The 25,903-nt window shown below is 47.1% G+C and overlaps 2 protein-coding genes across 2 annotated transcripts; one reads left to right on the plus strand and one right to left on the minus strand.

Annotated features, from left to right (window-relative positions):
* Positions 1-87: 87 nt before the first annotated feature.
* On the minus strand, positions 88-7,750 carry LOC1281334 (protein ENL). The gene is made up of 3 exons (XM_320904.5): positions 7,007-7,750; positions 5,376-5,670; positions 88-5,308 (listed from the first exon to the last, which is right to left on the minus strand). The coding sequence occupies exons 2-3, from the start codon at positions 5,554-5,556 to the stop codon at positions 2,346-2,348; spliced, it is 3,144 nt and encodes a 1,047-aa protein (XP_320904.5). The 5' UTR covers positions 5,557-5,670; positions 7,007-7,750; the 3' UTR covers positions 88-2,345.
* A 721-nt stretch (positions 7,751-8,471) lies between these two features.
* On the plus strand, positions 8,472-10,664 carry LOC1281336 (tRNA modification GTPase GTPBP3, mitochondrial). Its single transcript, XM_320903.4, has 3 exons — positions 8,472-8,775; positions 9,185-9,361; positions 9,438-10,664. The coding sequence occupies exons 1-3, from the start codon at positions 8,670-8,672 to the stop codon at positions 10,640-10,642; spliced, it is 1,488 nt and encodes a 495-aa protein (XP_320903.4). The 5' UTR covers positions 8,472-8,669; the 3' UTR covers positions 10,643-10,664.
* The last annotated feature ends 15,239 nt before the right edge of the window (positions 10,665-25,903 follow it).

A 25,903-nucleotide genomic window follows, 5' to 3' on the forward strand; every position in this document is an offset into this window, starting at 1 on the left:
CGCCGGTTTGTGTGCGTGTGTGTTGAGAGCATTATGCTGAACATTGTTCTTTCGGCGTTACACATTCGACGAACGGCTAACCTGCTGTTTCTGGTGACAATTGGGGTGTATTTTATCTTTATTACTTTATACTACGGTTCTGCTTACTGCGTACGTTGATAACGCATCAAATTAATTATTAATATTATATATATACACACATGCACGTCTTTCGTCGGTACTCGGTCTGCATATATATAATGTTAGCTGCTGCATAATTTACGTTATGTATGTATGTAGGTATGTACGCTATATGTACAATACGAGCTTTGTAAGACTTGTGTGTTTGTGTGTGATGATTTCAGTTCATTCGCAATTTGCCCGTGTTTAGCTATGCACCCTGTGTGAGAAAGTGGTTGTTTGTTTTTGCCTAATAAATTGTACAATTAGGCTCTGCAGCCTGTCGACTAAACTGGCCATCATCACCCCTCTTCCCGCTAATTCTTCTCTGTACTTATCAATTTATACACTACACCATGGTAACACAATAAAATTGGGAGAACACATGAACATGTGAGAACGTTACAATAAGTCTACAAAGTAACGGCTACGAACGGATACGCCCGAAATAAAATCGTTTCAGAGTGTTTTACTGTCCTATCCTAGCCTATCCTTTCTTTTATGTATATATATATGCGTGATCAGACGATCTTCTATCTCTTCCTTCGTATGTGCACAACACCGTAAGCCGTAAGAGTATTGCAATATTTAGGTACAATATTTTACAGCTCCTCTGCGGCTCTGGTATGGTGTTCAAACGTAAATGATTTGAAAACGCATGAAAAAAAGAAGCTAGCTACACAACTAATCCGACCACGCCAGGACTGGCCGACAACAGCAATCGATTGTTTAACCCCACTGACGGGGTTATATCGCGCGCCACAAACCGTATTTTGTGTAGCTAGCAGCTACGAGAGATTGTTGAGGATTGCGGGATGAAATTCATCAATAAATTACGTACGGTTTTTTCTTCATCACTTTCGCACCTAAGAGCACACACCCTGTCGCTTCCATCTTTAAGCTAGTCTGGCCATATAATAATAAGGAGCGGAACTTCTCCTGCACAGTACTTTGCTTAAATTGAGCGATTTTCCCTTAGCCCTTAGACACGTGAAACGAGGAACAATCAGGAAGTTGATCTATTAGTTGCTCTTTTGTTTGTTTTTGCTCCAACAGATATGCCTGAACAAATCTCTTACGTTTAATGTAGTAATGAAAATAGTCGTTTGTAGGTCGTAAAAACTGCCCATGAGATTAAACGTAGAAGGCCCACGAAAAGTAAGGAGTTTAAAACAACTCACAAAATGTAAACAGCTAACGGCTAACAGGATCGTGCTACATGATGAAATGCCCCCGCGGAACTGGCCGTTTGAGAGATGGGCCATTGGGTTCCTTTGAAGAAGGCGCATGCAAAACGTGGACAGGTTACTGGTGCGACTTTCGCTGGCTTTCCTTTTCCGACCTTTACATTTTTGTACTTTATACGCATTCTTTCCACAAACATACGCAGCTGGGAAGCAATTAAAAAAAAAAAACAGTTCAACGCTTGAAACATGTGCGCTTACCCTTGCCTTACACTTTCTCTCTTACTGCATTGCACGCTCTTTGTTGCATTCTAAATAATCCTGATACTACTTTTGCGCTTTCTCTGCCATTACTCATGATTGGTTCCACCTCTTTTTTTTGTTTCAACTTATATCGGGACAAGAAAAGCGGGTAGCTGAAGAAGCGAATGCATTCAGTGCTTGGTGCATCTAATGCACGTACGGATACAGCTATGAAATCTTGTGTACGCATCAGCTCACTTATCCTAAGGGACACACTTTATCTGGTGTAAAGTAATGTGTCTGGTTTGCCGCTTTGTTTCCTTAAAATCTAGCCATATTAAGTGCAATCTTCTACGTACAGTTTTCTGCACTCCTCAGTCCGATCGATAAGGGTCACTTAACCTAGCGAAAAACGGTAAACGTAACCTAGCGAAATCGTCCAACCGCAACGGAACGGGGTTGTGTACACGTTCAAATTGTTCGTATTATGGAAACATATTTATCTACCTACAATCCTTCTATTACACGCTCCCCACGCGCTGCCCCTTAACTGCGAAGCCGCCTGCGACCCAGGTAGTACTGGAAACGGGTGAGTGTTTTAAGCATTGTGTTTCCTTTCCCGCAATGTTCGAACAAGCTCATAATGGTACGGTACACAGAGACATAAACACACACACTCACTCCCGTATTCCAACAGCACACTGCATACCTTGCTCCTTGTCTTCACGGCGCTCCATCCCGCCTTCGCGTCTACTACTGTCAGGAGGTGGCGAAAAAATCCTGCAACCTTCGCACCGTCATAACGTCCAACGCGCACAGATCGAAATCAAATGTGGCACTCGTAATCTCGTAACACCCGGTTGCCGCGATCATCTCCACCACCCGCTGCAGTTCCGTGTTGTCCTGCAGCGTCATAATTTTGTGCTGCAGATCCTTCAGCTCGAGCATGTAGTCCCCTGTAAGCGAGACGTTGCTCGAGCCCGTACCACCACCACCACCACCGGCAGAGCCACTGCCCCCGTGATTGCTGGCCGCAGCGGTACCACCGAACGAGCTGGTACCGTTGTCCTCGGGTGCAGCCGGGCCGGCACCACCCCCGCCGCCGCCTATCGATTGCTTGAAGTTGTTGTTGTTATTGTTGTTATTGTTCAGTGAATGGTCGAGCGGATCCTGACCCGACGACGCTTTGCCGCCACCTGCCGCGGTATGGTGTTCCTCCTTCTTTGGTATCTTTGTCGGCGGCTCCATTAGGCTGTTGGAGGATGCGGGCGGAGAAGGAGGCGAAAGGCTGCGCCGCTCTCGGGACGATGCAGTCGTAGTAGGCTCGGCTGCTGCTGCTGCTGCCGCAGGTGCATCCTTCTGAACCTTTTCCGCGTCGGTGTCTTTGTTCTTGCGCTTCCGCTTCTTCACCGGCTCGCTCGCGCTAGAACTGTCCTTCGCCTCTACCGGCGGCGTTGCAGCTGTCGCCCCCTGTCCCTTGGATGATTTGTCCTTTTTGCTCTTGTGGTGGTGATACTTTTCGCTCGTATCGGCCGTCCGGCTGTTCGATCCGGTCGTACCGGACGATGTCGCCGACGGGGGCCTTTGCACGTGGCCGGACGAGGTGCTGCCACCAGCCGGTAGCAGGTCGGCGATACTGCTGTTGGACGCTTCCGAGTCCTTCTCGTTCGGCGGCAGCGTCGAGGGTGCACGACTGTTTTCGCCACCCCCACCACCGGTACGGGCATCCGAATCGTTCGAGTTCTCCTCGCCGCCACTGCCCTGTCCACCGGGAGCTTCCACCACCGGTGTGCTCGACTTGGACGACGGCTGTGGCGCACCACCGTGGCGCGTTGCCGATGAGCTGGAGAAAAGATTGCCCGTGGTAGCCTTCTCCCGATCGTGCCCGGTCGGTTTGGTGGAGGTCGAGTCACTGACAGCCGCGGCGGCGGCGTTTGCGTGCGATTTTGACTTGCCCGGTCCACTGCTTTCCGCAAGCTCGCGCGTCGGTGTCGAGTAGCTGGCCTTTGTCGGGGCCGGCCCCTCACCGCCCGTTGGTTTGTCTTTGTCTTTCCGGTCCTTCTTGTCCTTCCCGGTGGCCGATCGATCCTTTTCCTTGTCTTTCGTTTTGTCTTTCTTCTTATGCTTGTGCTTTCGCGCGTCGTCCTTCTCCCGGTCCTTGTCATTCTTTTCGGGCACCTTTGCCGACTGCACCACCGCTGGGTCCGGCTTCGGGACCGCATTCGAGTCATTCGCATTTTGGTGCTGCTTTTTGTCCTTCGTGTAGCCGGCACCGGTGGCGGACGAAGTTGCGTTCGACGAGTCACGATTCGAAGAAGACGTCACTGACACCTTTCCTTCTTTGCCCGTGTCAGCCGCGGTTGGGGCGCTGGCAGAGGTGCCCTTGCTACTTCCGCCAGACGAAGAAGATTTCCCGGTGCTTCCCGTCTGGGGGCCTTCCCCTTTCGACACACCGGCGGCGGTTGGTCCAGAACCGTACGCACTGCTGTTGGCGGGCAGCTTCGGCTGCGGTTCCGCGTTTCGTTCGCCCTTTCGCTGCTGGTTCGAGGAGGAGGAGGAGTCCGTCCGCTCCTTATCCTTCTCGTAGCTTTTCTTCTCCTTTTTGCTACTCTTCTTCTCCTTCTCGTTGGTTGTGCTGCTCCGCTTGCTGTCCGAGCTTTTAGCCCCGGACTGGCCGCCGCTCGGAGCACCGCTGCCGCTGTTAGGAACTGTAGGATTGCTACTGCTGTTGCTTACACTATTATTGCTATTCGTGCTGCTTGTGCTCGATCGCTTGGGGCTGGCCGGGACCGGTCGCTTCATCGAGGAGGACCCGCCGGGCAGGGTTTGCGAGCTGCTGCTGTTCGGCACTGCACTGCCAGCACCGGAGCTGCCGCTGTTCGCTGCACCCTTATCCCTGCTACCCTTGTCGCGCTCTTTCGAGTGACTTTTGTCCTTCTTATCTTTGCTGTGCTTTTCCTCCGCCAGCCCGCTCGTGCCGGACATCGAGGCAGAGGACGACGAGTTGGACGACTTTTTGCCCTCCTTGTTCGGGCTCGAGTGTTTGTGCTTGGAGGAGGACGACGAGGAGGAGGTGGAGGATTTGTCCTTCTCCTTCGACGTGGCGTTTGCCGACGACAGCGACGACGAGTTGGAAGAGCCGGGAAGGGTCGCTCGCGACGAATCGGACGATGATTTCTGGCCGGACTGTGCTTTACCACTGCCGGACCCGCCCGCCGGTGACGTCTTGCTGGTGGAGGACAGCTTCGGGTCCGGCGATACCTTGCTGCCGCCGCCACCACCGCTGCCACCGCTCGATTTGTGCGGAAACGGTGAACCGAACAGCTCCGCAAACTGTCCCTTCGTATCGTCCACCGAGGAGGACGATTTCGATTTGGATTTCTTGTCCTGGGAGGAGCTGCCACCGGAAGAGCGCTCGGTCCCGCCGCCACCGCCACCACCATGCCCACCGCGACTGCTTTTGTACTCGTTGCTGGCGCTGTTGCCGGCGTTGCCGCTCCCGGGTATGATCGAACCGCCACCCTTCAGCAGCTTCCGCCGGAACTCATCCGACGGGCTGTGGAACACGTAATCTTCGCGCTGATTTTTTGCCGGCGTCAGATCGAGATCGTAGTTGTACACGGTCTTTTTGGGGTCGTCCCGATTTTTGAAATAAATCTCAACGGGCAGTATGAAACCGGCGTACCCGGCTTCCTTCACCAGATAGGGCGGTTCTTTAAACACTGGAAAATGGGACAAAAATTTTACTGGCTACTGGAACATGTATGATGCTATTGCCGCTGCTCTTACCTCGTTTCGGTTTGGGGAAGGATTCGTGCAGATTGAAGACCACCTTGTCGACAAAGTGGCTGATATCGGTACCGTCCAGGCCGCGCACGAACAGCTCCCAGTCGTGCGTATAGCCTTCCGCCGTCGGGCGGCTCTTGACCGAGGCCACATGCCCGATTTCGAACGAGATCTTCACCGACATCGCAGGGTAGGGGTATTGGTAGCCAGCTTTTCCGTTACCACACGCTCACGGTTGAGTGTGGGAGTTGTGAAGCGCTTCCTGGGAAGGGGGAGGGCACTTTTCTGCCAAAGGTATCTAAAATGCATAAAAAAATAGGGTTATTTACAGGAAAGCGTAAGAGAAACCAATTTTTAAACAAATTAACTTTATATGAAGCCTAAATCATGCTCATAATACGGTACAAATCTCTTCCCGTAAAACGCATCATCCGTCAATTCCCCCCTCCCCTCTGCAAAGGACGAAAGCTTTTCTGCGTTTGTGTTTGCACAGTACGAAAGGGCGGTATGTGTCCCTGCATACCGTAAAGGATGCGGTGTGTGTGTGTGTGTGTGTTGTTTGCAGTTTCTTCCTGGATCGGGTGCGAAGAAACTTCAGCACACTTTGCTTGCCGGAGGGAAAAAATCAATATTCTCTTCTCGCACTGCACCCGGCATGGGGCAGTCGGGGGGGGGGGGGGGGGGGGGGGAGTTGGAGCAGGTGAAGCTAGGGCAGAAGCAAAGCAATCCAAACAGCCTCTCTCTCCCACCCTTTTCCCCTCGTCATCCCGAGAAGTCACCTATTGAGAAACCTGCGCGTTTTCACCACGCGTTCCCAGCATGCCATGGAGCCGGTGCACTACTACTGTGTGCATCCGAAATGTTGCATTCCGGCCTGCTGCTGGATGATGGAATAATCCACTCGTTCGTGTAGGGTGTTGTATTCAATTCGTGCTACAGGGCTGTTTGTTTTTGTTTGTTCATGAGCGATATACTTTGTGAATTTCGCTGTATGCGCAGCAGTATGCATTGCATCGGCATACGCATCGTGTTATTATTTACATAACATTCTAGCAGCAGCGCCACCAAATTCTACGGGCGGAAAATACTTCCCGGTCAACTTTCTGTAAAAAGGTGCATTTTCTGGGCGATGGGAGTGAATTGTGAATAGTTTTTTTTTCGCTTCAAGACCCATCCACATGGTCCATTTTTTTCGCAGCCGGCCGGAGAGCTGTTGTTTTCGCACGAGATAACAAACTGAATTACCATATGGTTAACCGCAAAACAATTCTCTTCCAAACACATGGATGGACAATCAAATGGGTTCGGAGGAACCGCTGCAAACCACAAACACTTCCGTCTCTGGCACGCATATAAACTCCAGTTAGGAAGAGTAGGCTCATTTCGTCGCTAGGCCAGGAAGGCCTTCTGTCAGCAATGCATGAGACGGATGGCTTTCGGTATCCCTAATGAATATGCACATTAGCAGCACGGAGGAGGAAAAGCACCGTTCAGCCTTGTGGCGGCACACTGTTTGGTTGGCGCGACGTGATTGATTGTGTGCCTATTTGCGACCCAACTTTGCAGCGCCTTGCGGGCCTATTTCGAGACATCGGTGCAATGGGATTGCTGCTTACAAGTACACCTTTACTCACCTAAACGCACAGCCAGCAAGGGTTGCAGCGGGGGATGTCTCTTTCGGTACGCAATAACACAACCAACCACCCCCGTTGTTGCCGCTGGGTTAGAAGCTCACTTTGAACGTTCTACCGTCCGTTTGTTTTGCTTGCAAATTTGCTGCTAGCACGCAGCATTCGGGTTTTCACGACTAAATTTCACCGATATTGGCACAATCTGGCTGTCTGGAAGCGGTGGCGGCTGCTGCTGCTGCTACACACGCACGCAGGTACAAGCCAGCGGCAGCGCCACTTCTTGACGGGTCGGCCGTAGCTCGGCGTTAGGCTTCCAGTAGGGGGAAAGGAAAACACACACACACTTTGACATCGAAACGCGGACGCGCTGCGGTGTTCCCGTGAAAAGCGACGTTTTCACTCGCATCGATCACCGCGCCACCACCACCTCGGCCAGAGTGGGTCGGCCTAGAACCACACAGCACTCGTCGGTTTCCTTGGGCCCCGTGGCGAAACACTTTTTACACACACCCTCGAATGCGCCAATGCGATGCAGCACACGATCTGTTTGTTACACTTTACAGCTCTGCCGATGCACACATTACCTCGCTACCTCGATTAGTTTGCGCGAATATGTTGCCTTATTTCCTGTGGCACATCCCCTGTGGATGAGTGTATGTACGGGGTTACAGTAGGGATGAGAGAAAAAAGAATATCTGTCTTTCGCTGCGAACCTGTACGATGTGTGGAAAGTGGGGGCGCAAACGCAGAGTGTTGACAGTGACATTTTTGTGCCTGCTTTTTTTTTTTTTTTTTTGAAAAGTTTGAAGATGACGGTTAAAATAGGTCAGCGTGGGGAGAGGGTTTTTCGTATGCTACTATCTAGAAGATGCAGTAATTTGGCCAGAAATTAGATCCAAAAGGTAGCAAAAACACATCGTCTCACCTTTTTCATTCGATTCTGTACTTTTTTGCACCAAAATGTGTGTGCATTTGGTAAACATGAGGCTGCGGTCAAAGATCCGCCTTTGCAAAGAGAAGCGTTATTTTTGACAGCTACAATGTAACGTCTCGTAACGAAGGTGTAACGCATAATCGAGTTGAAATTTTAACAAAAGGAATATGACAAAAACTGCACAAATCTTCGCATTCGTTTGAGTCCTTTCAACAGCAATTGATCGAGAAAATGAATGTGGAATGAAATGTAATGAAAAACTGGCAATGGACATAACGACAATTCTAACTCTTTTGTTCGACACTAGCGCCACCTAGATGTCGGATAACACACGCATTGAGAAGTTAAGCCTCGGCCACAGTCTTCCCGTTATTTTTTATGAAATGCCATCTTTTTCTGCATGGAGCTTTATTACGGGTTTTACAGAAAATTATGTTTTTATTGCTACGATTTAGTGCCGCAAAACCGATGTTTGATTTACAATAATGGTCTTTTATTTCATTCCAATCAAACTCAGAATGCTAGCGCAATGCATGTGTCAAAGTAATATAAATAAAGCAGCTGCACTAGCCTTCTCACACGTGCAATTTTTAATTTGTGTTTGCTTTAGGCGAGTGGGAGTAAAAGTTTGATTTACCAAACACAGTGTAAATCATTTTTACGTGTTTTTTGTTGTCTATATTATGCAATAAAATCTCGCGCATTTCAGTTGTGATAAACAGTCCAGGGAAAATGTTGACCACTCGCTTGTACGGCGCAATGTTTGTGAAACAGTTTTTTAATACAACGTTACGGCAAACCGTACGAAATAGTTCGACAATCTTTGGCCTATCTTCAGGTAAGCACCGGATACCATAATACGCTGAAAGTGAAAATTGCATGCAGAAGAGCTAAAAGATTGGTATTTCCAATTGGCGGTGCCGCCGGTATTGTTTTTGTTGCGGGATTGTTTACTTTCGGATCAGCTGTCTCCCACAGATGTCACAGATGGGTGTGTTGTCAAATTTGAATAGATGGCGCAAAAATTCAAAATTTTCGGTCGTTAAATTACAAAAAAAAAAAAATTAAAATAATTATTTTTATGAATGTGGCAAAGTGAATTTGCTAATATGATTGGAATAATTTTCAAGCCGCTTATTAAGTTTGTAGTTTTCACTTAAATTATTGTAATTCAGTCGATGAATCACACAGATGCTATGTTGTTATACATTCTAAAGCTTTTTTTTAATTTGCTCGTCCCATTTTAGGATTCGGGAAGTGTGGCGTAGCAGTAATAAGAGTGTCCGGCTCAGCCTCACGTGCCATTGTCGACAAAAAAACTCGATTAAAATCGTTTCCGGAACCGAGGCGAGCCGTACTGACAAAAATATTCCACGGTCAAACGAACGCAATGATAGATCGAGGTCTTTTGTTATGGTTCCCAGGTAATATCAGCTATATCAGCTAGCCTTTTGATCTTGAACTGTTATAATGATTTCCCTTTTTTTTACTGTTTTGCAGGCCCTCAAAGCTTTACCGGCGAGGACACGATTGAGTTTCACGTCCACGGAGGCACGGCCATAGTGTCCGCCATGTACGACAGCTTAGCCACATTTCCCGACACCAGAATAGCGGAACCGGGCGAGTTTACCAAACGTGCGTTCTACGCCGGGAAGATGGATCTTACCGAAGTGGAAGGTCTGGCGGATTTGATCCACGCCGAAACGGAAGCGCAGCGGAAGCAAGCACTACGGCAAGCAAATGGGCAGCTGTCGTGCTTTTACAACGATCTGCGCACTCAGCTCGTCCAGGCTATCGCCAGCATCGAAGCGTACATAGACTTTGCCGAAGATCAGGACGTCGATGACAATGTGCTGAGCGTAGCCTTGCAGAACATTGAAGGCGCAATCGGACAGCTGAAAGCCCATCTGGACGACAATAGGCGCGGAGAGCGGCTCCGGAACGGTGTGCGAACGGCCATCGTTGGTGCGCCCAATGTGGGCAAAAGTAGCCTGATCAATCTGCTCAGCCAGCGCAACGTGTCGATCGTAACGAGCATCGCCGGCACGACAAGGGACATCGTGGAGTCGCACTACGACATTGGCGGTTATCCAGTGATACTGGGCGACACTGCCGGGCTGCGGCAGGGCACGGAAGATGTGGTAGAAAGTGAAGGCATTGCACGTGCTCGTGCGTATGTGGAAAGTGCCGATCTGTGGCTGTTGGTGGTGGACGCTTCACGTGTCGAAACGGTCGACCGATTGGATACTTACCTGCGGGAGTACATGGAAACGCTTGGCCTTGACGCGGATATGATGTCCCGCGCGCTGATAGTGTTGAACAAATGTGACTTACTGACCAGTGGTACATGGGAACGGTTGTCAGCGCATAACAATAGCTTTAGTTTTCTGTCCTGCCAAACGCAGTCCGGTTTGCCGGAGCTTCTCGAGCGCCTTAAAACACGCCTGGTGCAGCTGTGCGGTGATCCGTCGGTCGAAAGTCCAACCATCAGCCAGGAGCGACACCGCTACCATCTGAAGCAGTGTTTGGCGTGCCTGGAGCAGTTCCGAGACTATTTCCACGAAACTGGTGCACCGAACCGGGATCTGGCGATCGTTACGCATCACCTGCGGAATGCGGTGCGTTGCATCGGCAAGATTACGGGCACGGTGGAGACGGAGGAAATACTTGACGTCATATTTAGCACGTTTTGCATCGGGAAATAAAGTGAAGCAAAAAAAAAAAAAATGCGCCCGCGGTTTGGGTTGGATTGAAAGCAGCCGAAAGCTCGCATTGGTAATCCAATTATTGCAAACAGTTTGCGAAACGAGGTTTTGATAAACACCTAGCTTTTTTCTGTAGCCCATTCCTAGTTTCTGTAGCCCATTAGCTCTTTACAATCATTTTCCTTTCTAGGTACGGCAGCTCTGTGCCCGCTCATATCCGGTGCTGACAGGGCAAAGGATGCCTGCAGTACTGGCACAGCAGCCCAGCCCTGCAGTCATTTAACCTTGTTGATAGTATTTTCTCGGAACACACATTAGCAAGGATCAGCGCGTTTGATCTCGTTATGACCGCCGGGAACGGAGGTTTTGAAGTGTGTACGTCTGTGTGTGTGTATGGCGTATCGTAACATTGACGCACGGTGGACATACAGGCGTGTCAGCAGCAAAAGGATTAGCATTTACAACCAAAAGGAAGGATACGTCGTTGCTAATGCTAATGCTGTGTTGTGAAGCGATGAGTTCTATCAAACTGAACCTGTTCTATTCAAGTTCAGCCTATCCTGTCTGCTGGAGTTTGGTGTAACTAGTGCCATCGAACTGGTCAGCGTACCAGTGTCGATGTACCATTGTAATTTTATCGTACTTAAATGATGAATTTGATTAAGTAGTATTTACCTTTACATTATTTTAGAAAATTAACATAAAATCAGCTCAAACATGACGTTCAGGTGTTCCCGTGGAGGCGCCTTGTACTTCATGTTGGTGGTGTTGGATGAAGTGTTGAAATTTCATCTTGTAACGCTTTGAGCGCCACTATTACTTAATAATACACATTCTGCCACTATTACTTAATAATACTTAATAATAAAAATAATAATTTAATGTCCTTAATGTAAGTAACGAATAAAAATAACTAAAAATCATAATACGGACGTCACACGAAGCGTAAACTTTGGCGTAAACTGGATTTCAGCCATACAACCCTATAATCTTTTGACAGGAAGTTTACGCTCTCCCATACAAATCAAGCGTATTTTTTTTGAGTTTGCGCTTCGTGTGACGTCCGTATAAGGCTTAAGGCTCAGTACATGAATAAGCAGTAGTCTTCAATTTTGGATTAATATCTAAAATTATCATTAATTGCATGTATTTTTTTATACAGTTATACATCCATCGTTACTCCGAGTTATACGCATCAATTTCAATACCTTTCACATAGAGAAGGGACACAGGTTGGTCATTAGCATTTTCCCCATTATATTATTATTTATAATATATTTGATCCACAAATTTGAAGAGTTGGAAATCTTTCAGAAAAGATATCATTTTGGAAAATTTATCTTCAAACACTTGGAAACCTTTGGATTGGAAACTTTTCAGAAAAGATATCATTTTGGAAAATGTATCTTCAAACATTTCTCCACCATGCAGAATATCTTGGAGAAGATGAGCGAGCTGTAACTGAATACGTACCCATTTTTCATAGATTTTAACATCTCATTGTGTGGAACAAGCCAGAAAAGAATCTGCAACATAATGAACTTCTTTGGAATTTTGTCTGTTTTTATCTGATCATGATGCCCAGACAAGTTAGAATGATTACTACTATCTTTTATTGATAGATAGATTGATTAATAGTTAATTAATCTAATTGAATTTAATTTAATTTAATTTATTTACTTACTTCTTTATTACATATTTATTTATTTAGTTTCGGTAGATCGCATGCTAGAGTCGTCAACTAGCATGTTGTTGTACCCGTCAACTATTGCATAGTTTTTTTTTAATACAAAAAAAATTTGATTATATTTCATCCACAGTTTTGGAATTGCTAATTGGCCCACATTTAATTGCCTCGCTCCGTAGTGGACTTCCCACTGGAAACCGGTTTTTTTTGTGTGTTTTGTACGTGACAGAACATTATTTTCTAGAACGTAAAACTTCGATCGAGGTCCACCAAAGTTTTCAACAGAAAAGGCCAAAATTATTAACAAAAAAGAAAAAGAACATAAACCCATCGTAAGCCATATGTGTGAAAACCGGTTTAGAACGAAAGCGACGGAAGGAATGAACTGAAAAGTACATTTACTCCACCCATTCGAAACAGATGTTGAAGTATCAAAATTATTTACTACCCAGGTGCATCCCGGGATGCGGAATCGGGCGCAGTGCTTCGCAGCGAAGCTATTTAGCTTGGCCGGTTGTGTCTGCGCTATGTGCAGCGAGGAAGAATTTTGCACCGTCAGTTCCCGTGGTGATAAAGGACGTGTGCTTCGTATTTTAGGGATCGATCGATCAAGTTGAAAAAAAAAAACGAGGAGAACGAACGAACGAACGATTCATTGCACAACAAGAGCGTAAGACAGCTAGCCACAACGAACAGCTCGGTTCGGTGTGTGGGAGAACATGACCACCAAAACTACGAAGGAAGATAGGTCCAAGCATGGAACCAAGAACCCGACGAAGCAGCACGGTACGAGGTTGGACGAAAGTTTGGAGACAGCTTCTAGTGAGTGGTGGTTCTTCGCCCTTGTGTGGCCCGCTGTTCCGATACGGCCGATACCCACGTACACATAAATCCCTCCATCACACCTGCCCCACTAAGGCTAGCATATGGGTGCCGCGCAAACAGCAACCACCGATTCGGTCACGTGCGCGGGATGATCTATTTTTGTTTTTATTTCGGGTTGTTGCCGGTGCGCCTGATTGCAATGTACCACAGCGGCAGGACGAACGGATAAGACGAAAAAGGATTATTATCTCCGAGAGGGGGGAGGCAACGGCCGACCGTCGAGTGAGAAGATCGAAATGAATCCCGCCGAAATCGGGGAAGTGGGGACCGTGGGACTTCCATCGCATTGTGCTTTCCCTTCCACGACCACCACGTCTCTCCACGGTGGTTTGGGGGGTATTTCTTGAAAAGTTGTTGCGTGCAGCCCCCACTAAAGCGCCGCAAGAGGAAGCGGCAGTTTGGTAGCGTTGCGCCGATACCGCGCGGTTCGATCCCTTCGCAGCCCTTCAAACTTCTCGAATCTCGCGTTTCCTGGAAGCGTGCACAGAATTCACAGTTCGATTTAAAGTGTTAAGGGTTGTTGTTTTCGAGGGGCTTTCTCGTCCCTTCCTCGGCAAGCTAATTGGATAGTGCCAAGATAATGCTTTATCTTTAATCGCCGCTCGAGATTCTCGGCACTCTCGCAAGACTCTGAATGATTCATTTCACGAAAACGATGCCTCTGCCGCCGCAACGCAACGGAAATGGACAATTTAATTAACATGATAATAAGAGCTTTAACTGGACTGTCCCCCAACGTTGCGTGATAAATTAGACGCAGCAAGTACGGCCCACTCGGAGCCGATTGGAATAGGCTGACACACACACACAAAGACGTACAGTTTTAGCCCGCGTTCTTAAATGGTGAGAGGATATTTGTGAACCTTTTAATTCACTCACGACGATGGGTACACGCGCAGGGAACGAAATAGGGAAAGAAATGCTGGCCCAACCGATAAAGAACAGAAGGAAAAGCAGCGGCAGCATTCCAGTCGAACCAGTCGTACCGGAATGGCATTGCAGCGTTTCGCGGGAAGCGTGGAATAAATAAGAAATAAATTACTTGTCCCGTTTGTTGGTCCCGCATGCCCTTACCGACCGGTCAGAAGTGGATCTTTTGTTTTTGCACACGCAAAAAGGCATAATGAAGGAAGGGGGGAAACCCCCATAACCCACGGTCATGGGGGGAAACGCGTCTTTATGTGCGTGTGTGTGTGTCATTGCGGAAAAGACTGCTGCATTTTAATCACCGAGCAGCCAGCCACGTCGTTGGTGGAAGTGATTTCGCAAAGAAGGTGGCACAGCTTTCTGTTAGTGGAAAAGGGAAGGGGATAAAACCAAGAAAGTCATACTCTCCTATCAAACCATTCAGGTGGTTTAACGGGTTTCACCGATCCAGCCAGTGCAGCCAGACGGAAGCGACTATGACCGTGAGTGGCAGCGCGATGTAAAGTGTCTATGATGGAGGTTCTAGTCCCATTTTCCACCACCCTACCATGCCGTCAAAAGTTATTAAAGCAAAAGGTTCACGTGCCAATACACGCCCTTTGAGTGTATAGAGAGTGTGTGAGATGCTGGCACCACTATGCTCGCTTGCTAGCAGATTTTAGCCGCCGAGCGGAGTAGTCTAGTTGCCCGTAGACACCACGGGGCTACTGCGTTGGGAAAAACAAAAGAAATCTGTCATCAGGTCATTGTTTTTTTTTCACGTGGTCTACTGTTTATTGAGTGCCACAAAAGGCGACGAGGTATGTTGCTTTGCGGAAGCTACTGAAGATAAACTTTCCACTTTCGCTCTGGACAACGATGCAATGGGAAGTACACCCGGAAGGGCGCTATAAGTGGCACTGATTAGTAGCAAACACTTGTGAGATAGTTTTTCAAATTCAAATAATTGAGCGGCTTGTTGGGGATTCTTCTGATATGTGGAAACGATTGATTGTCAGCTAGGCCTTGTTAATTTTACTAACTTGCAATTCGTTATGATAAATGGTAGGCACTTGGTGATAACAGCTTTTAACGGCTATCCCGCTTCTACTCTTTCAAATGATTTTCCAGCGTTTCGGGACCTTTGAATGCAACACACCATCAGGAAAATGCTATCTTATATTTATTATACTTTTTATACGAATTTGTTGGGAAGATTTTTATTAAGGCCGGGGTACATTGTCCGTACTCGCTAGTGTAATTTCGATTTTCACTAGTGCGGAGGCTGGTGGAAGCTTGGTTTGGTCATCGAGAGAATGGTCGTGCCGGATCTCAATATAAAGTATTATTAAATTACACTAGCAAGTACGGACAATATCCCCCAGCCTTTAGATTTCTAAAGCATTTGTACTACAGCCATTAGTAAAAGCCTGCCATTACATCCTCTAAGGCATTATCTTAAACTGTAGAATGCTTAATTGTAGGACATGGGTCAACAATATGCCATTTGTAGCATCGACCGACGACATCAGTAGACAACGCAGACTGCTGAGGTCCAGAAACCTTGAACAACGCAGAGAATTTGAGGTATATTGCATTGTAGATGGATACACATTGCTTTTTTAAGATTTGGTTGAAAACATACAGCACGCTCTGGCACCAATCGCACATCAGACACCAGACTTGAACAAACGTATAGAGTTATATGGAGGTGCCCCGACAGACATCTCGAATAAACAAGAATAAACATCGTCTCGAACCTGTTAACTTCCATACCTTTTTCATGCCTGATGTCTTGTTCGATAGCTGCCAGAGTGCGTTGTTAGACATTGGCCAAACTGTACAATTGAAAACAGTTTATTGTAATTCAACTGATTGAGCCTCCTTTTCCGTCCTTGCTCCTAGAACACACAAACTTGTTCCTAAATTGTTGCCTGTAGTCTAATCAAACGTAAAGTAATTGTGCTGTCGGGAAGTTGGGCTGAAAGTAGCATATTTATTTCCAGACGCTCCTTCGGCAGTTCCTCACATTTCTCCATGTTTTCGTTCATCTCAAAGTCTGTTACATTATTTGCATACGTTTGCTCGAGAACGGTCCAAAGCATCCTTCTACGCTTCGTTACAATCAACAGTCAATCTGTATCGAACGCACCATGTAATGTAGGTATCGAGCTGCTAAAGCGTTCCAACATGTGTGCACTTGGTATAACTTCAATCCCAAATTAAAACGAAAATTCCAACCCAACTCGGATGACGAACCAACGCTCCTTGGAATTGCATCAAACTGAGAACACTTTAACTTCAATCATTGCAAAACCATTTCCCAATTGCTTGCGCTGCTTCCATGCATGCAAGGGTGGAAAGGAAGCACGAAGGAAGCAAACGTGTAATAAACTAGCATGTCGATGATTGTAAGCTATTTTTCTTGCGAATTGATTCCCTCGAAATGTTGGGGAAACATTCGCTGTGATCAAACAGTGTGCAGCATGATGGTAGGGTACGTAGTGCGCCTTACCTTTACCGTGCCACCGGGTTTCTATTGTCACCGTGTAAACGTTCTTCTTCTCCGGTTTGTCATACCCGCCGTCGCTGGCTCGAGCCGTGTACGGGTATGTTCCGGTTTCCTGTAATCTCACTCGATGCTTCCGACCGTTGCGAATGAGCGGCCGGCGGACGTGAGCAAAGCGATACAACTTTGTGACGTTTTCCGTTTGCGCTGTGCGGACTTGTATGCACCGGGGCCCTCAATGCATCCGGCAGCCCCGTAGCCTGAGGCCCCGTCCGGAGCAACTAGCGAGGGGAGAGAGAGAGAGAGAGAGAAAAAAAAGAAAACAAACGAAAGCCAGCCAGCCAGCCAGCCCGGGAAATGGTCGTTTGAATGCTTGCTTTCGGATGGGGAACGGTGGTGCCTTCCGGCTGTGAGTGGTGCGAGGTGGTAACGCCGAGCAATGCTGTTGCTTTGCCCGAGTGCACACAACCTTTTGCCCTGTTGCTCGCAGGAGGAAACACACGCGTACATACCCACACATCCCACATCCCGGTCCGCTCAAAGGTCGTACAGGCGCAAGCTTGCCGTCTGATGTTCCCCTTTTTTGCATCTCATTCATTTGTCTTCGCACTCTTTGATAGCTTCAGCATGGTGCAGCGCAACCCACTGTGCACCGCGCCCGACCTGTGTCCTGCGCGGTGCTGCGCTATTTTATGTCGTCCGCTGAAAGTTCTAATGACTTCATGTAGCGCTGCCGGGGTGTCGGTGAATGTCCGCTTGCGTACAATGTGTACAAGTTTTGCCGGCCCCCGGTTTGCTGCCCATCCGCTGCTTGCAGTGTCGGGTGAGCAAAGTTGCCCCGCGGCAAAGGAAGGAGAGTACGAGATGATCTCCCCCAACAAGCAAGCAACACAGGTGGGTTCAAAAAGTGCCTTTCAAAAGATTCTGGCTCCCTTTCTCTCGCTGTATATCTCTCTTACTCTTTACTATATGTTCGATACTACATTGCCCTTTTGCATATGCAACCACACTCACGTAAATTTCTCCCGTTCACTATGCAAACGTGTTGCTCTTAATGTGCCGAGATGTTGAGATCGACTGCTTTCTCGCCCTCTCTCTCTCACACACACGCACATTCAAGCGCCCTAGTACCGGCTTCTGCCGGAAAATGTCCGGAAAAGCGGAAGCCCATGTTGCCTTCGAGCCGTTAGCGAGCAATTTTCCTAGGCGGAGCGGTAAAGAGAACATCATCCCACCCGTTTTGCCGCGTTAGATGGGGTGCAGCTGTATGGATCGTGTAGAAAACATACAAAAGGTACTTCCGCTGCACTTGGGTGCACCGTTTTCTTTAAGCTTTGTGCTCCGCTGGGCGAGAAAGCAATGAAGGTGCGGGGTTGGCGCGCACACGGTGACACGGGACGATAGGTGAAGGCCCGGTGGTATGGCAGCTTCTCTAATCACGTCGCACGCCGGCATGTGTTTGTGCTGTCGTCGGCACTGTTTGACTCCCCATTTTGTGCAGTAATTATTCTCCTGACAGGTGCCGTTCACCTACGATTTACATGATTGGTGGGAGGGCTTCCCGGGCCGATCGTGCCACGCGTTTGGCGCTGAAAATCGATGCATCTGCGATGCTGCAGCTTCACGGGAGCAGGAGGTGAGTAATTAAAATAAAACGTATCAATAAAGAACTGGGGCATGCATGATTGTTCGGAGCGTTTGTAGTCCTAAATGCGGAGTGATATTCGTCATTAACACGCAATTGGATGGGCGGTAGCAACATATCTTTGTGATTTTACGTGTTACAATTTAATGATGTCGCTAGCTATCGATGCAATTAAAAGATTCCGCTGATGGTATTGAGCCGTTAAGGCTTTTCCTGTGTTCAATTTCTGTGAAGGACTTTTACAGAAGCACAAAAATAAAGACAGGATAATTGCACAGTTTGATGAAAGTATGAATATTATCGATTTTAGGGCTATTGTAGCTATTACCTGACACATAGCGGCGTATCTTACTATACGCATTATTAAAGATACAAAGGTCAAAGATCTCACCCGCAATGGATGACTAACAAAAGAACATTAGTCGTAGCACGAACACTTCTTTGGAAATTTGGACGATTATTGAACCTTGCCATGTATAAACGAACTCTTAAGGCTATTCCAGAGTACTACAAAGTATGGAGAATGTCCTCATGGGAAAATCAATTGCAAACAGACTCTTCAGAACCAGCCAGTCGTACGGGTTTTTCGTGTGTTAGGGTCTCTCTGTCGTGGGGGTCCTTACAATGAAAAATCAAGGATTCTGCATTTTTCGGATCCATGTCTTCAACTATCCTAGCTTTGGTAGCATCTTCCTGATGTAGCTTTAGATGTTCTAGTGCTTCAATACCACACTATGCGTACGTTGGATCTCAACAAAATCGGAACTCGATACAATTACTTCGAATTGGTTCACGAGAGGAACAGTGCTGTCTATTCCGATCGACAATTGCAAACGAAAATCAGCCAGGCAAATGAAATTGACTACGATAAAGCCCAGATTGTCGGCCAATTAAATGAAGAATTTCACAAGAATCAGGAAGAATTTGTTTGGTCCCAGATTGAATCCAATTGTTTCAACATTACATAAATTTTTGCTTTAACTTATGAGATAGCGTATCTTTTTCCAACAGAAACAACTCAGACCAGGACCGTGTTGCATAGAATTGTGGATTATAGCAAAGAAGCAAAAAAGTTGCTCCGAAAACTCTCTAAACTACCAAAACCACCGAATATGGATAATCTGTTGCTGTTCGTTTGCCTTACCGAAAACTCAAATCGCACGCGAAATGGTTTGATGCTCCGCCGTATACCACGGCAGCAAGTAAATCATTCGCCGAAACAACAAACGAACGCGCAAAGTAAATTTGCTTTTATTTCACTATCCCGAACAGAAAACCCCGAAAACGCGACGCGACGTCAACGGTTGGCGGTGGATGGGGGGGTAGCGGTAAACCCACGATCAGGTAGGGCATTGGGACGCACGGGGTTATTTATTATTTTGCAATAATTAATTGGAAAAGTTCGATACACTGAGTTATGATTTACTTACGCGAGCTTTCCCAGAGCATTGGATGGTAGGATTAGTTAGAATGGGAATCGGTTTGGTTGTGGATTGAGCGAGCGTTTGTCGGGGCGGGAAAGCGAGTGAAAGCATGTGCGAGAGAGGGAAGCAGCAAGCAAATAAAAGTGTTTTTTCTCTCTATGGACTTTTGTGGAAGAGATTGTAAAGTTTAAAATTAAAGTTCAGTAAAGTTTGAGCTGGTAGCAATTAGCAGCTGCGTATCTGAGCCAGCCGATTTTCGGCAGATTATTGCCTATCTCGTGTACTTACGGAGTTGAAGGAAGGGTGGATTAGTGGCCCAAAGTATGCCGGGAAATTGTTAAAGCTGAGATTAAATTCCATTCTAAATAGATTTTTTCCGTTTATTATTAGTTAAACGATGAATAGCTTATGTTTTACCACACCTGACACCACCATAATACGAACTCAAGTTTGAGTTTAATCCCATGACCTTTATTTGGAAGATCGGCGCTAATGCTTCCCCGACGTTCCCAGTCCCAGTCGCTCGGTAAGTCGACCCTAGCAAATGTATGCCCACACTTGTACGAAGTTGAATTGAATGTATTCAAAAACACCACGCTTGCTCTCGATAGGGGAAACTTTAGCCAAAGTATCCCCCAAAAACGTAGGCAGGGACGATTCGGGATGGAGAAGCTTTAGTCCAAATGGCGATGACTAAACCGTGGTCCATGAGCTTAACCGATACGATTTACGCCTACCGGGTGAGAGGAAAGAGAGAGGGAGAGAGATATAGAGAGCTTAGCTTTACGGCCCCTGCAGGAGGATGCGGGGGAAATTATTCGCTAGACGTATCGTGCATACATTCATCTCCCCCCCCAAACAACCAACCAACCAATCCGCTCCTAATCCCACTGTCCCATTGCATTGCCCACTACATCTGGCAACAGATGACGCCAGCAGCGGTGATGATGGTTGAATTCTCGAAACCTTTCCGCTGTTCCACGAGCCACGATTTCTGCACCAAAAAGTACCGTCGGAACTGTGCGGAGGTTGGCCTTAATCGGACGAATACGGTAGTCCGACTCCCCCGTGTGCTGTGTGCAGTGCGTTGTAATGAGACGGGAATGTACAAGCGTAGGGATCTCGGTTTCGGCGATCGGCGTGTTGTTGCCGCTGTTGTGTTTTTGCTTCGATGGTTTTTTTTTAACGGCCGTTGGTAAGCGCCAAACTGGCCATACTCGAAATCAAAGAATAATTTAATTCCGCAACGAGCTGGCGGCCCGCTCAGCGCCCGAAGCAGCCCAGACGTCCACCTTTGCCCACGCTGTGTACTGCGGCGTACTGTTCGTGGCAGTGGGTGGCCATCCTTGGTGGTGTTTCCCATTGCGAATGGCGAATGGGACAGCCACTGGTTCGCTATAGCAGTTGGAGTTTTGGGCGCCCGTGCCAAGGCTTGATGCATTTTGGCGGTCCGAGCAAAAGTTCGAATGTCATCCCCGGGCATTCGGGAAGGATTCGGATTGGATTTCGGACTGGTGTACGGAAGGTACGGTCAGATGAGAGGAAAATTAAATGTGCTACCCAAACAGAGCCAATTAGAGGGTGCTAGGTGGGACCCGGGTGGGGGTTTGACAGTTGCTCGAACTGTCGTTTGGGGGTGCAAACATATCCTCTTGTTCGTAGTTATGCAGAGGAAGGTAGTTAAGGGTATTTGAAGTGGAAAGTAAACCTTTTGCTCGAATTAAACTGGTTAGTTGCAGCTATTTTTTTCTAAATAAAGGAAACATAACATTTTCCTGTTAAGGAATGTATTTTATTTTACCTAAAACAAAGCGATTCTATTCACATCAGTCGCAAATCAGTTCAGTTCGCTTGAGCTAGAGTGAAAATTAAGAATTAAAGACACTCCCTAACCGTTCGCCCGTAAACGCTAGATCAAAAGGGGCCAACTGCCGATGAAGCGTTGGCGAACGAACAGTGGCGATCGTTCACTACCATACGGTGCAGCGGTTTCGATGCAACCGGCTGCACAAATGAATGATTCTAATGTACTCATTAATTAACGACGAACCGTCCTTAGCCGATGGTTCACAATGGGCGGGAAAACTTTACCATATGCGCTAGTACTTTCACGGGGTTGGACGGCGAAACGTTACGATGTCTGCTACCAGTACACCAGAGTGCGCATGCTGAACTGTGCAGATTTGGTAGATTGAATTACCGCAGAAGAAAGTTTAGCATCGTGATCGTGTGTTGCCGGCCGGGTATATGTGTGATCTTTGCCATGCACGGCACGGCATGGTGGAAATTTCCGGCGAAATACATAATATGTGGCATTCGATTATGGCGATAACGATGAAAGCCATTAGGAAGCATGATGGCACGTGTGTGTGTGTGTGTGCATTAGCTGTTTAAGTAACATCGCGATGAGAGGGAATGTTCGAAAAATGTACGAACCATGCTCAAAATAAATCAAACTGCCAACTCATGATAATGTTAGGGTATGCAAATGGTGGTTTCTTTTTTCCAAGAAAACGGATTTGCTGCTCATTATATCAGTCCCGAGGCCATATTTTAATGAATACCCTCGCCGAAAGTTCGCATTGGCAGTATTTTCCTTGTGATTGACCAAACCAAACAATTGCGAAATCCCATTGCAGGTAATATTGAAATAGTTGTGTCTAGTTGTTTAATTTGCAGTAAAAACTCACGCGTCCAGCTTTTTTTCCAATAATTCTTCAGAAACGGATGTTGTGGCATTGCCGAAAGTTATTAACTGATTTTGCTTAACTGATTCTAACAGAATTATTAGTATGGGGAAAACAAACGGCGCGGAAATGGCAAACAAGATAATCTTATTAAGGGCATGTGATAGGCATATCGACATTAAACAGATTCAGAACTTGTATTGTTGTTTCGCCTACGCTTTTAGGAAGCGATCGTTCCGGATAATTCGTGTAAACTTATGTCGGATAAGATTTGAGAACAATAATTGTTGGAATTTCGTAATAATTGTTGGAAAAACGGTACAAGTAGTGGTAGGAAAACTGATGTTTTCTTGGAATCGACTCCGGGATCGGCTCCAGAATTGGTTCCGGAATCGCCTATGGAATTGGCTCCGAAAACCTGCTCCAGAATCAGAATTGGTTCCGAAATCGTAATCGGCTTCAGAATCGGAGTTCGGTTCCCAATTCAAAATCGGCTTCGAAATCGTATTCGGTATCGTCATTTCCATAAGAATAGGCGTTTGGGTCCAATGATACTACACCCAAACGCTCCAATTCCGGTGCCGATTCTGATTTCGGAGCACCGGAATCGGCTCCGAAGTCAACTGCGAAATCGGTTTCGGAATCGATTTCGGAATCGGAATCGATTACAGCATCAGAATCGGCTCCTGCATTGATTCTGAACACGGAATTGGAATCGGGTGGGTAAAATTCCGAGCTCCCATACATTCAGCGATGCATAGTTTGATTTTCAAAAATGATGAAGCCTACAGCATGTAATAAGCACATCAAGTTGTCTGGAATTGGACATTTTAATGTTGTTTCCTAATTACCATGTCCGCTTTGTGTATGATGTTTTGTGTATGAGCTGAATAGGAAAAGGAATGTATTTATGTTTACTGGCATTTGGCAACGCTACCATACCATACCTCAATCAAAACAATTTATCCAGCAACATCAAAAGCAACATCACATTTTAAAACACTTTAAGCATATTTCATCAAACGATTTGCAAAGCATTCATCTACATTTGGGTTTGATTTGTGTTGCTTTGCACTTGCTGGCGTGCTTCAAACGCTTCCGCGGTTAATGAGCACCCGCAGAAAGGCACCACATAGCGAATCATTGAAATACACTTGAAATTCTCATCACTCCAGCGGTCAAAAAAGAACCATTTACCGGTGTGGCAATACACGCGAACAGCCAAAAAGGGTCATCCATTTTGAGCCCAAATAATCGCGCCAAACAACTACCTCCATTAATATACCGCTCGAAACCCGGCACCACCTCCGCGTTAGCGTTAAACCTTTCCCAATCGATTGCATCGCCCCGTTCGCAAGATTGCACCATAACTGCATTCCGTTCGACCGATGAATGTTATTGATGAATATTGATGACACTGGCGCACGTTTGGATTGGGGAGGGAGGCAGTGGAGGAATTGGAGGACGGAGCAGCAAACGGTCAAGCGCAGGTAGGAAACGTCATTTTGTCTCACATTTTCCCACCTCCCCAGCTCGTTTGCAATCAACTTTACCTCACCCGGCCTGGTCCGGCCCTTTCATTCGCCCCCTTTGCACAAACGATTCGCAAAAGCGCAAATTATATGCATCTATCTAAATTGCCTTCTGAAATGGAGCACCATTTAGAGCATTCGATTCATCTTAATTACTGACCTCACCCAACCAGTTTGTGCAGACACACCGACGAGCTCGTGGCCAGTCCCTATTGGAATATGCACCCGTGTGCTTTTCCCTCTCGCACCCCCCGCGCTTCTTAAAACCGGTACAAGCATTTTACGGGGCGAAATTATTTTGGTGAACATTTTACCGATCTAATTAGAGTGGCGCATTTTGCATTGCCCCCCGGGGGCAGCCAGGGTTGACCAGTACTACACCTCTCCGCCCGGTGTAGCGTTTGAGCACCGGGCATGGTGCGGGCTGAGCACCGGGTTCCGGGTTGTGTTGCGCCTGTTGCGCTAGAAACCGGTCGAACGCCGAACGTGGAAGAGAACGAGTCGTAGAACTGGGACAAAAGAAACCAGCCAACCTTGGACAGCCCTTGCACAGGGCCGAGCGGCCGAAGGGAAACCGAAAAACCTAAGCACCATGAAATTCACTACCATCCATAAGCCCGTAACGGTGGCTAGGACGAACCATGGCAGGTTTGTCTCCACCTTTTCACCATAAAAACCAGTGCGAGCGACTCATGAATATTCAACGGGACACATTTTCTTGCCCTCGGTCAAAACCCCCGGACTACCTACATACATACATACACACATACACACACACAGCCACAAACCGGACGCATGCATGCAGAGTTCCTTGGTAGTGCGGTAGTCCGTTCAGCGCACCGCAACCGGGCATCGTTTGAGGGCGAAGGAGGTTCCGCCAGCCACATGGCCACCGTGGTACTGATTGGTCAACAAAAGCCCAGCCCTTCCTCCCTCCCCCCTCCTCTCTCACCGGTAAGGATGTTGTTGTGGAGGACGTAGTGAAAGCTCTGCTGGCTTCCGAAAACCGACCGCTTCGGTGGAAAGCATAACGTGATGAAGGATTTCTCTTTCTATGCTTCCTCCCCCCAACCCTTGTGGAGGAGTGCTTCCTTCCGTTTGCAAAGAAGGGGCCTGGGCAGTAGTTTGCCGTGCAAAGTAAACCCCTGCCAAAAGGTAACCAACAAGCTCGCTCTTGGGGAGTTGGGGTGGTTCGGAGTCCCCGTATGCAAAACGCACCCACCGCGGTGGAGGAGGGCTTTTGAATGAAGGAGTTTGACGGAAAAATTGGCAGTCTCTGTAAAATGTTTGGTCACGTAAAACACAGGTTTACACAATGTCCCTTTGCCGGTGTGCTGAAGAAGAGGGCCGGGGGTTGTGTGTGTGTGTGTGTGTCGGGGCTGGGCGGGAAATGAGTTACGAAGGGAAAATAACTGGTTTCCATCGCTAGTTTTAATCAGTCCACTAACCACTTGCATGAATGCCCATGTACGGGTGGGGCTGTTGCTAATAGAGGTAGGGATTTAAAGGGTGGATTCATGTGCGTGATTGTAGTGTGTGTATGTGTGTGTGTGTGCTGAAAACCGGGTTCCTTTGAACTTGAAGTTTTCGGTAAGCTTTTCTTGTGTAATAGACTGGTACGTAAATTAGCATTTTTAATTTTCGTTCGCTACTTTACTTACCGCCATGAGGCTTTAAACACGATGTTTGGTGTTGTTGTAGACGTGGTCAGTTTGTATTAACAAATAAACATGGACAGATTTACATTTGTTTGTTCTTTATAGGCTGTTGATACTTTATTCCATACTAGGCAGCTGAATAGTCAGTCCTTGCTACGGAAGGACAGTCCATTCTAGGCTTGAACCCATGAGGGACACAACTGTACCACGGGACCGCTCTGGCTATTAAATGATAAAAATTAAATTAATCTATTGTTGTAATTACTTAGGGCATCTTCTGAATACTATTATGGTCTTTCGCGCTCTGTTTCTTTCTCTCTCTCTCTCT

Source organism: Anopheles gambiae, chromosome 2 (assembly GCF_943734735.2).
Source record: "Anopheles gambiae chromosome 2, idAnoGambNW_F1_1, whole genome shotgun sequence".
Lineage (NCBI taxonomy): Eukaryota > Metazoa > Arthropoda > Insecta > Diptera > Culicidae > Anopheles > Anopheles gambiae.

Bases quoted from the DNA above. Each gene is read 5' to 3' on its own strand.
- LOC1281334 (XM_320904.5), bottom strand. From the start codon at position 5,556: ATGTCGGTGAAGATCTCGTTCGAAATCGGGCATGTGGCCTCGGTCAAG. The intron at 5,309-5,375 runs GTAAGAGCAGCG...CCCATTTTCCAG, and splicing joins CTTCCCCAAACCGAAACGAG to TGTTTAAAGAACCGCCCTAT.
- LOC1281336 (XM_320903.4), top strand. From the start codon at position 8,670: ATGTTGACCACTCGCTTGTACGGCGCAATGTTTGTGAAACAGTTTTTT. The intron at 8,776-9,184 runs GTAAGCACCGGA...GTCCCATTTTAG, and splicing joins AATCTTTGGCCTATCTTCAG to GATTCGGGAAGTGTGGCGTA. The intron at 9,362-9,437 runs GTAATATCAGCT...ACTGTTTTGCAG, and splicing joins TCTTTTGTTATGGTTCCCAG to GCCCTCAAAGCTTTACCGGC.